This window comes from Argopecten irradians, chromosome 5 (assembly GCF_041381155.1).
Source record: "Argopecten irradians isolate NY chromosome 5, Ai_NY, whole genome shotgun sequence".
Taxonomy (NCBI): domain Eukaryota; kingdom Metazoa; phylum Mollusca; class Bivalvia; order Pectinida; family Pectinidae; genus Argopecten; species Argopecten irradians.
Window position 1 is genome coordinate 3150703 of NC_091138.1, and position 16099 is coordinate 3166801.

General features: G+C 40.9%; 1 protein-coding gene across 1 annotated transcript in view; it reads right to left on the reverse strand.

The window, feature by feature from the left end:
* LOC138324201 (multidrug resistance-associated protein 1-like) overlaps positions 1 to 16099 on the reverse strand; it is a 100694-nt gene that overhangs the window by 21578 nt on the left and 63017 nt on the right. The window contains exon 21 of the mRNA XM_069269282.1: positions 10639 to 10949. Coding sequence (XP_069125383.1) covers positions 10639 to 10949 — 311 coding nt within the window. The remainder of the gene's footprint in view (positions 1 to 10638; positions 10950 to 16099) is intronic.

Below are 16099 nucleotides of genomic sequence, written 5' to 3' on the forward strand. Positions count from 1 at the left end.
TCACTGTCTGTATGTATACTGGGGCCATCACTGTCTGTATGTATACTGGGGCCATCACTGTCTGTATGTATACTGGTGGCCATCACTGTCTGTATGTATACTGGGGTCATCACTGTCTGTATGTATACTGGGGGGCCATCACTGTCTGTATGTATACTGGGGGCATCACTGTCTGTATGTATACTGGGGCCATCACTGTCTGTATGTGTACTGGGGTCATCACTGTCTGTATGTATACTGGGGTCATCACTGTCTGTATGTATCTACTGGGGTCCATCACTGTCTGTATGACCCCCATTTGATACTGGGGTCATCACTGTCTGTATGTATACTGGGGCCATCACTGTCTGTATGTATACTGGGGCCATCACTGTCTGTATGTATACTGGGGTCATCACTGTCTGTATGTATACTGGGGCCATCACTGTCTGTATGTATACTGGGGGGGTCATCACTGTCTGTATGTATACTGGGGCCATCACTGTCTGTATTTATACTGGGTCATCACTTTCTGTATGTATACTGGGGCCATCACTGTCTGATGTGATACTGGGGTCATCACTGTCTGTATGTATACTGGGGCCCATCACTGTCTGTATGTATACTGAGGTCATCACTGTCTGTATGTATACTGGGGTCATCACTGTCTGAATGGTATACTGGGGGCCATCACTGTCTGTATGTATACTGGGGCCATCACTGTCTATGTATACTAGGGCCATCACTGTCTGTATATGTATACTGGGGCCATCACTGTCTATGTATATACTTGGGGCCATCACTGTCTGTATGTATACTGGGGGCCATCACTGTCTGTATGTATACTGGGGGTCAATCACTGTCCGTATGTTATACTGGGGCATCACTGTCTGTATGTATATACTGGGGCCATCACTGTCTGTATGTATACTGGGGGTCATCACTGTCTGTAATGTATACTGGGGCCATCACTGTCTGTATGTATACTGGGGCCATCACTGTCTGTATGTATAACTGGGGCCATCACTGTCTGAATGTATACTGGGGGCCATGATCACTGTCTGTATGTGTACTGGGGGATCACTTCCATCACTATCACTGTCTGGTATGTATACTGGGTCATCACTGTCTGTATGTATACTGGGCCATCACTGTCTGTATGTATACTGGGGCCATCACTGTCTGTATGTATACTGGGGATCACTGTCTGTATGTATACTGGGACTATCACTGTCTGTATGTATACTGGGGCCATCACTGTCTGTATGTATACTGGGGCCATCACTGTCTGTATGTATACTGGGGCCATCACTGTCTGTATGTATACTGGGGCCATCACTGTCTGAAAATGTATACTGGGGCCATCACTGTCTGTATGTATACTGGGGCCATCACTGTCTGTATGTATACTGGGGTCATCACTGTCTGTATGTATACTGGGGTCCATCACTGTCTGTATGTATACTGGGGCCATCACTGTCTGTATGTATACTGGGGCCAATCACTGTCTGAATGTATACTGGGGCCATCACTGTCTGTATGTATACTGGGGCTTCCATCACTGTCTGTATGTATACTGGTCATCACTGGGTTCCATCACTGTCTGTATGTATACTACTGGGTCCATCACTGTCTGTATGTATACTGGGGTCATCACTGTCTGTATGTATACTGGGACCATCACTGTCTGTATGTATACTGGGGTCATCACTGTCTGTATGTATAACTGGGGCCATCACTGTCTGTATGTATACTGGGGCCATCACTGTCTGTATGTATACTGGGGCCATCACTGTCTGAATGTATACTGGGACCATCACTGTCTGTATGTATACTAGGGGCATCACTGTCTGTATTCATACTAGGGCCATCACTGTCTGTATGTATACTGGGCCATCACTGTCTGAATGTATACTGGGATCATCACTGTCTGTATGTATACTGGGGTCATCACTGTCTGTATGTATACTGGGGCCATCACTGTCTGTATGTATACTGGGGCCTTCACTTTCTGTATGTATACTAGGGCCATCACTGTCTGTATGTATACTGGCGCCATCACTGTCTGTATGTATACTGGGGGCATCACTGTCTGTATGTATACTGGGACCATCACTGTCTGTATGTATACTAGGGGGCATCACTGTCTGTATTCTACTACTAGGGCCATCACTGTCTGTATGTATACTGGGGCCATCACTGTCTGAATGTATACTGGGGTCATCACTGTCTGTATGTATACTGGGGTCATCACTGTCTGTATGTATACTGGGGCCATCACTGTCTGTATGTATACTGGGGCCTTCACTGTCTGTATGTATACTGGGGGCATCACTGTCCTGTATGTATACTGGGGCCATCAATGTCTGTATGTATACTAGGGGCATCACTGTCTGTATTCATACTAGGGCCATCACTGTCTGTATGTATACTGGGGCCATCACTGTCTGAATGTATACTGGGGTCATCACTGTCTGTATGTATACTGGGGTCATCACTGTCTGTATGTATACTGGGCCATCACTGTCTGTATGTATACTGGGGCCTTCACTGTCTGTATGTATACTGGGGGCCATCACTGTCTCTATGTATACTGGGGCCATCAATGTCTGTATGTATATGGGGCCATCACTTTCTGTATGTATACTGGGGCCATCACTGTCTGTATGTATACTATGGTCATCACTGTCTGTATGTATACTGGGGCCATCACTTTCTGTATGTATACTGGGGCCATCACTGTCTGTATGTATACTGGGGCCATCACCGTCTGTATGTATACTAGGGCCATCACTGTCCGTATGTATACTGGGGCCATCACTGTCTGAATGTATACTGGGACCATCACTGTCTGTATGTATACTAGGGGCATCAGTGTCTGTATTCATACTAGGGCCATCACTGTCTGTATGTATACTGGGGCCATCACTGTCTGAATGTATACTGGGGTCATCACTGTCTGTATGTATACTGGGGCCATCACTGTCTGAATGTATACTGGGACCCATCACTGTCTGTATGTATACTAGGGGCATCACTGTCTGTATTCATACTAGGGCCATCACTGTCTGTATGTATACTGGGGCCATCACTGTCTGTATGTATACTGGGGTCATCACTGTCTGTATGTATACTATGGTCATCACTGTCTGTATGTATACTGGGGCCATCACTGTCTGTATGTATATTGGGGATCATCACTGTCTGTATGTATACTAGGGGCATCACTGTCTGTATTCATACTAGGGCCATCACTGTCTGTATGTATACTGGGGCCATCACTGTCTGTATGTATACTGGGACCATCACTGTCTGTATGTATACTAGGGGCATCACTGTCTGTATTCATACTAGGGCCATCACTGTCTGTATGTATACTGGGGCCATCACTGTCTGTATGTATACTGGGGTCATCACTGTCTGTATGTATACTATGGTCATCACTGTCTGTATGTATACTGGGGCCATCACTGTCTGTATGTATACTAGGGGCATCACTGTCTGTATGTATACTAGGGCCCATCACTGTCTGTATGTACTACTGGGTCATCACTGTCTGTATGTATACTGCAATCACTTGTCTGTATGTATACTGGGGCCATCACTGTCTGTATGTATACTGGGGGCATCACTGTCTGTATGTATACTGGGGCCATCACTGTCTGTATGTATACTGGGGCCTTCACTGTCTGTATGTAGACTGGGGGCATCACTGTCTGTATGTATACTGGGGCCACAATGTCTGTATGTATACTGGGGCCATCACTGTCTGTATGGATACTGGGGCCATCCACTGTCTGTATGTATACTGGGGCCAACACTGTCTGTATGTATACTGGGGCATCACTGTCTTTTATTCATACTGGGGCCATCACTGTCTGTATGTATACTGGGTCCATCACTGTCTGAAATGTATACTGGGGCCATCACTGTCTGTATGTATGACTGGGGCCATCACTGTCTGTATGTATACTGGGGCCATCACTGTCTGTATGTATACTGGGGCCATCACTGTCTGTATGTATACTGGGGTCCATCACTCTGGGGCCATCACTGTCTGTATGTATACTGGGGCCATCACTGTCTGTATGTATACTGGGGCCATCACTGTCTGTATGTATACTTAGAACAGGGGCCATCACTGTCTGTATGTATACAGTGTAGTATAACAGGATGTGTAGTATAACAGGAAGGCGACAGGATGTGTAGTATAACAGGAAGGCGACAGGATGTGTAGTATAACAGGAAGGCGACAGGATGTAGTAGTATAACAGAAGGGGACAGGATGTGTAGTATAACAGGAAGGACAGGATGTGTAGTATAACAGGAAGGGACAGGATGTGTAGTATAACAGGAAGGGGACAGGATGTGTAGTATAACAGGAAGGCGACAGGATGTGTAGTATAAACAGGAAGGGGACAACAGGAGGAAGGCGACAGGATGTGTAGTATAACAGGAAGGGACAGGATGTGTAGTATAACAGGAAGGCGACAGGATGTGTAGTATAACAGGAAGGGGACAGGATGTGTAGTATAACAGAAGGGGACAGGATGTGTAGTATAACAGGAAGGGACGGACAGGTGTGTAGTATAACAGGAAGGGGACAGGATGTGTAGTATAACAGGAAGGGGACAGGATGTGTAGTATAACAGGAAGGGGACAGGATGTGTAGTATAACAGGAAGGTGAAGGATGTGTAGTATAACAGGAAGGGGACAGGATGTGTAGTATAACAGGAAGGGGACAGGATGTGTAGTATAACAGGAAGGGGACAGGATGTGTAGTATAACAGGAAGGGGACAGGATGTGTAGTATAACAGGAAGGGGACAGGATGTGTAGTATAACAGGAAGGGGACAGGATGTGTAGTATAACAGGAAGGCGACAGGATGTGTAGTATAACAGGAAGGAGACAGGATGTGTAGTATAACAGGAAGGCGACAGGATGTGTAGTATAACAGGAAGGCGACAGGATGTGTAGTATAACAGGAAGGGACAGGATGTGTAGTATAACAGGAAGGGGACAGGATGTGTAGTATAACAGGAAGGGGACAGGATGTGTAGTATAACAGGAAGGGGACAGGATGTGTAGTATAACAGGAAGGGACAGGATGTGTAGTATAACAGGAAGGGACAGGATGTGTAGTATAACAGGAAGGGGGACAGGATGTGTAGTATAACAGGAAGGGGACAGGATGTGTAGTATAACAGGAAGGCGACAGGATGTGTAGTATAACAGGAAGGCGACAGGATGTGTAGTATAACAGGAAGGGGACAGGATGTGTAGTATAACAGGAAGGCGACAGGATGTGTAGTATAACAGGAAGGAAGGCGACAGGATGTGTAGTATAACAGGAAGGGGACAGGATGTGTAGTATAACAGGAAGGAGACAGGATGTGTAGTATAACAGGAAGGGGACAGGATGTGTAGTATAACAGGAAGGGGACAGGATGTGTAGTATAACAGGAAGGGGACAGGATGTGTAGTATAACAGGAAGGGACAGGATGTGTAGTATAACAGGAAGGGGACAGGATGTGTAGTATAACAGGAAGGGGACAGGATGTGTAGTATAACAGGAAGGGGACAGGAGGATGTGTAGTGTATAACAGGAAGGGGACAGGATGTGTAGTATAACAGGAAGGGGACAGGATGTGTAGTATAACAGGAAGGGGACAGGATGTGTAGTATAACAGGAAGGGACAGGATGTGTAGTATAACAGGAAGGGACAGGATGTGTAGTATAACAGGAAGGGGACAGGATGTGTAGTATAACAGGAAGGGACAGGATGTGTAGAATAACAGGAAGGGGACAGGATGTGTAGTATAACAGGAAGGGACAGGATGTGTAGTATAACAGGAAGGGACAGGATGTGTAGTATAACAGGAAGGGACAGGATGTGTAGTATAACAGGAAGGGACAGGATGTGTAGTTGTATAACAGGAAGGGACAGGATGTGTAGTATAACAGGAAGGGGACAGGATGTGTAGTATAACAGGAAGGCGACAGGATGTGTAGTATAACAGGAAGGGGACAGGATGTGTAGTATAACAGGAAGGGGACAGGATGTGTAGTATAACAGGAAGGGGACAGGATGTGTAGTATAACAGGAAGGGGACAGGATGTGTAGTATAACAGGAAGGGGACAGGATGTGTAGTATAACAGGAAGGGACAGGATGTGTAGTATAACAGGAAGGGGACAGGATGTGTAGTATAACAGGAAGGGGACAGGATGTGTAGTATAACAGGAAGGGGACAGGATGTGTAGTATAACAGGAAGGCGACAGGATGTGTAGTATAACAGGAAGGCGACAGGATGTGTAGTATAACAGGAAGGCGACAGGATGTGTAGTATAACAGGAAGGCGACAGGATGTGTAGTATAACAGGAAGGCGACAGGATGTGTAGTATAACAGGAAGGGGACAGGATGTGTAGTATAACAGGAAGGCGACAGGATGTGTAGTATAACAGGAAGGAGAAGGATGTCAGTAGTGGTGAGCGATTGATGACCAAGAAGCTATGATACCTGACAAAAACAGTACATCACGCCAAGAAAAGGCAATGTGATAGCAAATATGGGACTTGTGTATACGATAATTCCAAAGGAAGCCATCATCTGGAGAACCGAGTTGATCATGGAGCGGACTGTGAAAGGTACTACATAGTCAATTTCTGCTATATCTTCTGTGTATCGATTCATGATCCGACCCATAGGATTGATTTCATAGAAAACAAGAGGCACCCTGATCAGACCTCCCAGTAAGGCACTGTACAGTCTTCGGGACGCCATGATACCCCCGGCAGCCATCACAAAGGCTGAGGCTGAGACCAGCAGCCCTGCGAAGGAAAAACAAAGGCCATTCAGTGGGGCAAATACAACCTATAAAAACAGAGGCCATTCATATATTTAGCAGGGCAATTACGACTAACAACTATTGTGGAGGCTATTCAATGAGGCTATTACAACTCACAACTATTGTGGAGGCTATTCAATGACACTATTACAACTCACAACTATTGTGGAGGCAATTACAACTCACAACTATTGTGGAAGCTATTACAACTCACAACTATTGTGGAGGCTATTCAATGAGGCTATTACAATTCACAACTATTGTGGAAGCTATTCAATGTGGCTATTACAACTCACAACTATTGTGGAGGCTATTCAATGACACTATTACAACTCACAACTATTGTGGAGGCTATTACAACTCACAACTATTGTGGAGGCTATTCAATGACACTATTACAACTCACAACTATTGTGGAGGCTATTACAACTCACAACTATTGTGGAGGCTATTCAATGACACTATTACAACTCACAACTATTGTGGAGGCTATTACAACTCACAACTATTGTGGAGGCTATTCAATGAGGCTATTACAACTCACAACTACTGTGGAGGCTATTCAATGACACTATTACAACTCACAACTCTTGTGGAGGCTATTACAACTCACAACTATTGTGGAGGCTATTACAACTCACAACTATTGTGGAGGCTTTTCAATGACACTATTACAACTCACAACTATTGTGGAGGCTATTACAACTCACAACTATTGTGGAGGCTATTCATTGACACTATTACAACTCACAACTATTGTGGAAGCTATTACAACTCACAACTATTGTGGAGGCTATTCAATGAGGCTATTACAACTCACAACTACTGTGGAGGCTATTCAATCTACTGAGTTAGGGGCAAGGTCACCAAATCTACTGTGTTAGGGGCAAGGTCTCCACATCTACTGTGTTAACTAGTGGCAAGGTCTCCAAATCTACTGTGTTAGGGGCAAGGTCTCCAAATCTACTGTGTTAGGGGCAAGGTCTCCAAATCTACAGTGTTAACTAGGGGCAAGGTCTCCAAATATACAGTGTTAACTAGGGGCAAAGTCTCCAAATCTACTGTGTTAACTAGGGGCAAGGTCTCCAAATCTACAGTGTTAACTAGGGGCAAGGTCTCCAAATCTACTGTGTTAACTAGGGGCAAGGTCTCCAAATCTACTGTGTTAGGGGCAAGGTCTCCAAATCTACAGTGTTAACTAGGGGCAAGGTCTCCAAATCTACAGTGTTAACTAGGGGCAAGGTCTCCAAATCTACTGTGTTAACTAGGGGCAAGGTCTCCAAATCTACTGTGTTAACTAGGGGCAAGGTCCCCAAATCTACAGTGTTAACTAGGGGCAAGGTCTCCAAATATACAGTGTTAACTAGGGGCAAGGTCTCCAAATCTACTGTGTTAACTAGGGGCAAGGTCTCCAAATCTACAGTGTTAACTAGGGGCAAGGTCTCCAAATCTACAGTGTTAACTAGGGGCAAGGTCTCCAAATCTACAGTGTTAACTAGGGGCAAGGTCTCCAAATATACAGTGTTAACTAGAGGCAAGGTCTCCAAATCTACTGTGTTAACTAGGGGCAAGGTCTCCAAATCTACTGTGTTAACTAGGGGCAAGGTCTCCAAATCTACTGTGTTAACTAGGGGCAAGGTCTCCAAATCTACTGTGTTAACTAGGGGCAAGGTCTCCAAATATACAGTGTTAACTAGGGGCAAGGTCTCCAAATCTACAGTGTTAACTAGGGGTAAGGTCTCCAAATCTACTGTGTTAACTAGGGGCAAGGTCTCCAAATCTACAGTGTTAACTAGGGGCAAGGTCTCCAAATCTACTGTGTTAACTAGGAGCAAGGTCTCCAAATCTACTGTGTTAACTAGGGGCAAGATCTCCAAATCTACAGTGTTAACTAGGGGCAAGGTCTCCAAATATACAGTGTTAACTAGGGGCAAGGTCTCCAAATCTACTGGTGTTAACTAGGGGCAAGGTCTCCAAATCTACAGTGTTAACTAGGGGCAAGGTCTCCAAATCTACAGTGTTAACTAGGGGCAAGGTCTCCAAATATACAGTGTTAACTAGGGGCAAGGTCTCCAAATCTACTGTGTTAACTAGGGGCAAGGTCTCCAAATCTACTGTGTTAGGGGCAAGGTCTCCAAATCTACAGTGTTAACTAGGGGCAAGGTCTCCAAATATACAGTGTTAACTAGGGGCAAGGTCTCCAAATCTACAGTGTTAACTAGGGGCAAGGTCTCCAAATCTACAGTGTTAACTAGGGGCAAGGTCTCCAAATCTACAGTGTTAACTAGAGGCAAGGTCTCCAAATCTACTGTGTTAACTAGGGGCAAGGTCTCCAAATCTACAGTGTTAACTAGGGGCAAGGTCTCCAAATCTACTGTGTTTAACTAGGGGCAAGGTCTTCAAATCTATTGCAATAGGGTCAAGGTCACACACCAGCATATTGTATAGTTGTTGCAATTCAGAAAATTATGTTCATATGGTATAATATGCACACTGAAAGTACTTTTTTATGTACTATCAACAATACAGCTGTGTGCTGTAATCAGACTTCACGGTAGACATTGGAGATCTTAGCTGAAGATGCAACTTTTCGTGTCAAAGCTGTAGTTATTCTTTCATGGCTGTGTACATGGTGAACCATTAACATATAAAAGCCAGCTTGGTAGTTATATACAGGTTTCTGATGTGGCAATAATTCATCAATTTTATATGATATAGACAGTTTGTAGTATTATAAAAGAAATACAATAAGCTTGGATACAAATCATTTGTTAATTTTGTGCAAAAACTCCCCAGCTCACTGGCCGTGGGTAAATATCTATTAGTAAATTAAAACAACTATACAATATAAAGAGGTAAACAAAGGTAAAGAGACCGGTGTAGAAGGAAAGCTAGGACGATAAAAGGTAAGACACTTTCTAGTGTAAAACAACGATGACCTGTATAACGATGAAAAGTATGATGAGGGGAGGCATGATGGTCAGGAACAAGGGGGTACTAAACCCCACCACGATCGGGATGGCGAACACTTTAATGAGACATCCAATCCAGGAACGAAGGTTCTCAACGATAGTCCTATCTACTGCATCTATATCTTTCCCAAACCGGTTGAGTATTCGCCCTGATGGAGTTGTGTCAAAAAACACCATCGGTGAGGCTAAAATATTTCTCAGCATGTCCGAGTGTATTACTCTTCCCGCTCGTATTCCACCATAATACAAGAAACTTGCTTGTAAGTAAACTAATATTCCTGAAAATATGGAAGGAAATGTTTACAGGTTTACATCGGGTATAAATGTGAACATGTCCTCTGTAGAAATCAATAATTCCAAAGTTTGTCTTTACTGCATGTCTGTACAAGGTGAAGGTCATCTTGGAGCTTCAACAACATGTGAAAATTGTTGAAAATTACTTTAAAAATGGCGTCACTTGAGTAAAGTAGAAAGGAACTTTGTACACCAGAACAACTACTATATCCCTACTGTGTATGCTGGATAGGGGAGAGGGAGTATGTATTGTATTTGATTCTGGAATGACTGTACAAAGTGTATTTATTCAACATTTATTGAAAAGCAACAATTTCAACGAAAGACAAAAGAAAACAAGATAACATTTCCAAGCAGAGTTAGGTTGTTTTCTGGCTATGATATTCCTGCTGCACTAGATTCGACTCATCCCTGTGTTCACACAGCACAAGCAAGCATACAATCTATAAGTGACTCAAAACAGAAGTTAAATCAATCAACAAAACAAACAAAAACTGTCAAAAGTAATCAAGCATTGTTATAGATTTATATTACTTCACCTGTACGATGAAATAGAAAATGCCGAGAGGGAGGAGGACAGTGAGAAATAAAGGTGTGCTGTAGGCAATGATCAACGGGACAGAGACCACTCGCAGCAGACAGTGCAGCCAGCTCTCACAGATACGCGGAATCATAGTGTCTATCGTATCTATATCTTTGCTGAAACGATTCATGATGCGGCCCAGCGGAGTAGTATCAAAGAACTGTATGGGCGATGCCAACATGTTAGCCAAGATCATGGCATGAAAGATTCGGCCACAGATGACATTGCCTATGTATAACCCTACACTGCCAGCAACCACCACAAGTCCTGGAACAGAAACAAACCCGCTCGTAACAACCACCCATAACAACCACCTGTAACAACCACCCATAACAACCATCCGTAACAACTGCCCGTAACAACCACCCATAACAACTGCCCGTAACAACCACCCATAACAACCGCCCGTAACAACCGCCTGTAACAACCGCCCATAACAACCGCCTGTAACAACCACCCATAACAACCACCCGTAACAACCGCCCGTAACAACCGCCCGTAACAACCGCCCATAATAACCACCAATAACAACCACCCATAACAACCACCCGTAACAACCACCCGTAACAACCACCCGTAACAACCGCCCATAACAACCACCCATAACAACCGCCCGTAACAACCGCCCATAACAACCACCCATAACAACCACCCATAACAACCATCCATAACAACCGCCCGTAACAACCGCCCATAACAACCACCCATAAAAACCACCCATAACAACCGCCATTACCAACAACCCATAACAACCGCCCGTCAGGATTAACAACATATTGATTATAGAATTATCTCTTCTTTAGACTAACAACATATTGATTATAGAATTATCTCTTCTCTAGACTAACAACATATTGATTATAGAATTATCTCTTCTCTAGACTACCAACACATTGATTGAAGAATTATCTCTTCTCTAGACTAACAACATATTGATTATAGAATTATCTCTTCTCTAGACTAACAACATATTGATTATAGAATTATCTCTTCTCTAGACTAACAACATATTGATTATAGAATTATCTCTTCTCTAGACTAACAACATATTGATTATAGAATTATCTCTTCTCTAGACTAACAACATATTGATTATAGAATTATCTCTTCTCTAGACTAACAACATATTGATTATAGAATTATCTCTTCTTTAGACTTACAACATATTGATTATAAAATTATCTCTTCTCTAGATTAACAACATATTGATTATAAAATCATCTCTTCTCTAGATTAACAACATATTGATTATAAAATCATCTCTTCTTTAGACTAACAACATATTGATTATAGAATTATCTCTTCTTTAGACTAACAACATATTGATTAAAGAATTATCTCTTCTCTAGACTAACAACACATTGATTAAAGAATTATCTCTTCTTTAGACTAACAACATATTGATTATAAAATTATCTCTTCTCTAGATTAACAACATATTGATTATAAAATCATCTCTTCTTTAGACTAACAACATATTGATTATAGAATTATCTCTTCTCTAGACTAACAACATATTGATTATAGAATTATCTCTTCTCTAGACTAACAACATATTGATTATAGAATTATCTCTTCTCTAGACTAACAACATATTGATTATAAAATTATCTCTTCTCTAGACTAACAACATATTGATTATAGAATTATCTCTTCTCTAGACTAACAACAAATTGATTAAAGATTTATCTCTTCTCTAGAATAACAACATATTGATTATAAAATTATCTCTTCTCTAGACTAACAACACCCTTATTTCCAACTGAATTTAAACAAAGCACCCTTATTTCCAACTGAATTTAAACAAAGCACCCTTATTTCCAACTGAATTTAAACAAAGCACCCTTACTTCCAACTGAATTTAAACAAAGCACCCTTATTTCCAACTGAATTTAAACAAAGCACCCTTATTTTCCAACTGAATTTAAACAAAGCACCCTTATTTCCAACTGAATTTAAACAAAGCACCCTTATTTCCAACTGAATTTAAACAAAGCACCCTTACTTCCAACTGAATTTAAACAAAGCACCCTTATTTCCAACTGAATTTAAACAAAGCACCCTTATTTTCCAACTGAATTTAAACAAAGCACCCTTATTTCCAACTGAATTTAAACAAAGCACCCTTATTTTCCAACTGAATTTAAACAAAGCACCCTTATTTCCAACTGAATTTAAACAAAGCATACAAAAAACAAAATACACTGCCAAAGATGTTTACTGAAAGTAATAAGCAATGAAAGAGAACAGTCAAATACACTGCCAAAGATGTTTACTGAAAGTAATAAGCAATGAAAGAGAACAGTCAAATACACTGCCAAAGATGTTAACTGAAAGTAATAAGCAATGAAAGAGAACAGTCAAAAGGCACTGCCAAAGATGTTAACTGAAAGTAATAAGCAATGAAAGAGAACAGTCAAAAGGCACTGCCAAAGATGTTAACTGAAAGTAATAAGCAATGAAAGAGAACAGTCAAAAGGCACTGCCAAAGATGTTAACTGAAAGTAATAAGCAATGAAAGAGAACAGTCAAAAGGCACTGCCAAAGATGTTAACTGAAAGTAATAAGCAATGAAAGAGAACAGTCAAAAGGCACTGCCAAAGATGTTAACTGAAAGTAATAAGCAATGAAAGAGAACAGTCAAAATACACTGCCAAAGATGTTAACTGAAAGTAATAAGCAATGAAAGAGAACAGTCAAAAGGCACTGCCAAAGATGTTAACTGAAAGTAATAAGCAATGAAAGAGAACAGTCAAAAGGCACTGCTAAAGATGTTAACTGAAAGTAATAAGCAATGAAAGAGAACAGTCAAAAGGCACTGCCAAAGATGTTAACTGAAAGTAATAAGCAATGAAAGAGAACAGTCAAAAGGCACTGCCAAAGATGTTAACTGAAAGTAATAAGCAATGAAAGAGAACAGTCAAAAGGCACTGCCAAAGATGTTAACTGAAAGTAATAAGCAATGAAAGAGAACAGTCAAATACACTGCCAAAGATGTTAACTGAAAGTAATAAGCAATGAAAGAAACAGTCAAATAACTCCAAAGAAACTGAAAGTAATAAGCAATGAAAGAGAACAGTCAAAAATACACTGCCAAAGATGTTAACTGAAAGTAATAAGCAATGAAAGAGAACAGTCAAAAGGCACTGCCAAAGATGTTAACTGAAAGTAATAAGCAATGAAAGAGAACAGTCAAATACACTGCCAAAGATGTTAACTGAAAGTAATAAGCAATGAAAGAGAACAGTCAAAAGGCACTGCCAAAGATGTTAACTGAAAGTAATAAGCAATGAAAGAGAACAGTCAAAAGGCACTGCCAAAGATGTTAACTGAAAGTAATAAGCAATGAAAGAGAACAGTCAAAAGGCACTGCCAAAGATGTTAACTGAAAGTAATAAGCAATGAAAGAGAACAGTCAAATACACTGCCAAAGATGTTAACTGAAAGTAATAAGCAATGAAAGAGAACAGTCAAAAGGCACTGCCAAAGATGTTAACTGAAAGTAATAAGCAATGAAAGAGAACAGTCAAATACACTGCCAAAGATGTTAACTGAAAGTAATAAGCAATGAAAGAGAACAGTCAAATACACTGCCAAAGATGTTAACTGAAAGTAATAAGCAATGAAAGAGAACAGTCAAATACACTGCCAAAGATGTTAACTGAAAGTAATAAGCAATGAAAGAGAACAGTCAAATACACTGCCAAAGATGTTAACTGAAAGTAATAAGCAATGAAAGAGAACAGTCAAAAGGCACTGCCAAAGATGTTAACTGAAAGTAATAAGCAATGAAAGAGAACAGTCAAAAGGCACTGCCAAAGATGTTAACTGAAAGTAATAAGCAATGAAAGAGAACAGTCAAATACACTGCCAAAGATGTTAACTGAAAGTAATAAGCAATGAAAGAGAACAGTCAAAAGGCACTGCCAAAGATGTTAACTGAAAGTAATAAGCAATGAAAGAGAACAGTCAAAAGGCACTGCCAAAGATGTTAACTGAAAGTAATAAGCAATGAAAGAGAACAGTCAAAAGGCACTGCCAAAGATGTTAACTGAAAGTAATAAGCAATGAAAGAGAACAGTCAAAAGGCACTGCCAAAGATGTTAACTGAAAGTAATAAGCAATGAAAGAGAACAGTCAAAAGGCACTGCCAAAGATGTTAACTGAAAGTAATAAGCAATGAAAGAGAACAGTCAAATACACTGCCAAAGATGTTAACTGAAAGTAATAAGCAATGAAAGAGAACAGTCAAAAGGCACTGCCAAAGATGTTAACTGAAAGTAATAAGCAATGAAAGAGAACAGTCAAAAGGCACTGCCAAAGATGTTAACTGAAAGTAATAAGCAATGAAAGAGAACAGTCAAATACACTGCCAAAGATGTTAACTGAAAGTAATAAGCAATGAAAGAGAACAGTCAAAAGGCACTGCCAAAGATGTTAACTGAAAGTAATAAGCAATGAAAGAGAACAGTCAAAAGGCACTGCCAAAGATGTTAACTGAAAGTAATAAGCAATGAAAGAGAACAGTCAAAAGGCACTGCCAAAGATGTTAACTGAAAGTAATAAGCAATGAAAGAGAACAGTCAAAAGGCACTGCCAAAGATGTTAACTGAAAGTAATAAGCAATGAAAGAGAACAGTCAAAAGGCACTGCCAAAGATGTTAACTGAAAGTAATAAGCAATGAAAGAGAACAGTCAAAAGGCACTGCCAAAGATGTTAACTGAAAGTAATAAGCAATGAAAGAGAACAGTCAAAAGGCACTGCCAAAGATGTTAACTGAAAGTAATAAGCAATGAAAGAGAACAGTCAAAAGGCACTGCCAAAGATGTTAACTGAAAGTAATAAGCAATGAAAGAGAACAGTCAAAAGGCACATGCCAAAGATGTTAACTGAAAGTAATAAGCAATGAAAGAGAACAGTCAAAAGGCACTGCCAAAGATGTTAACTGAAAGTAATAAGCAATGAAAGAGAACAGTCAAAACACTGCTAAAGATGTTAACTGAAAGTAATAAGCAATGAAAGAGAACAGTCAAAAGGCACTGCCAAAGATGTTAACTGAAAGTAATAAGCAATGAAAGAGAACAGTCAAAAGGCACTGCCAAAGATGTTTACTGAAAGTAATAAGCAATGAAAGAGAACAGTCAAAAGGCACTGCCAAAGATGTTAACTGAAAGTAATAAGCAATGAAAGAGAACAGTCAAAAGGCACTGCCAAAGATGTTAACTGAAAGTAATAAGCAATGAAAGAGAACAGTCAAAAGGCACTGCCAAAGATGTTAACTGAAAGTATTAAGCAATGAAAGAAAAGTCAAAAGGCACTGCCGAAGATGTTTACTGAAAGTAATAAGCAATGAAAGAGATGTATACTGTAGGAGATAGATCTGTAATTAGCATATGGTACTGCAAGAGACTTAGCA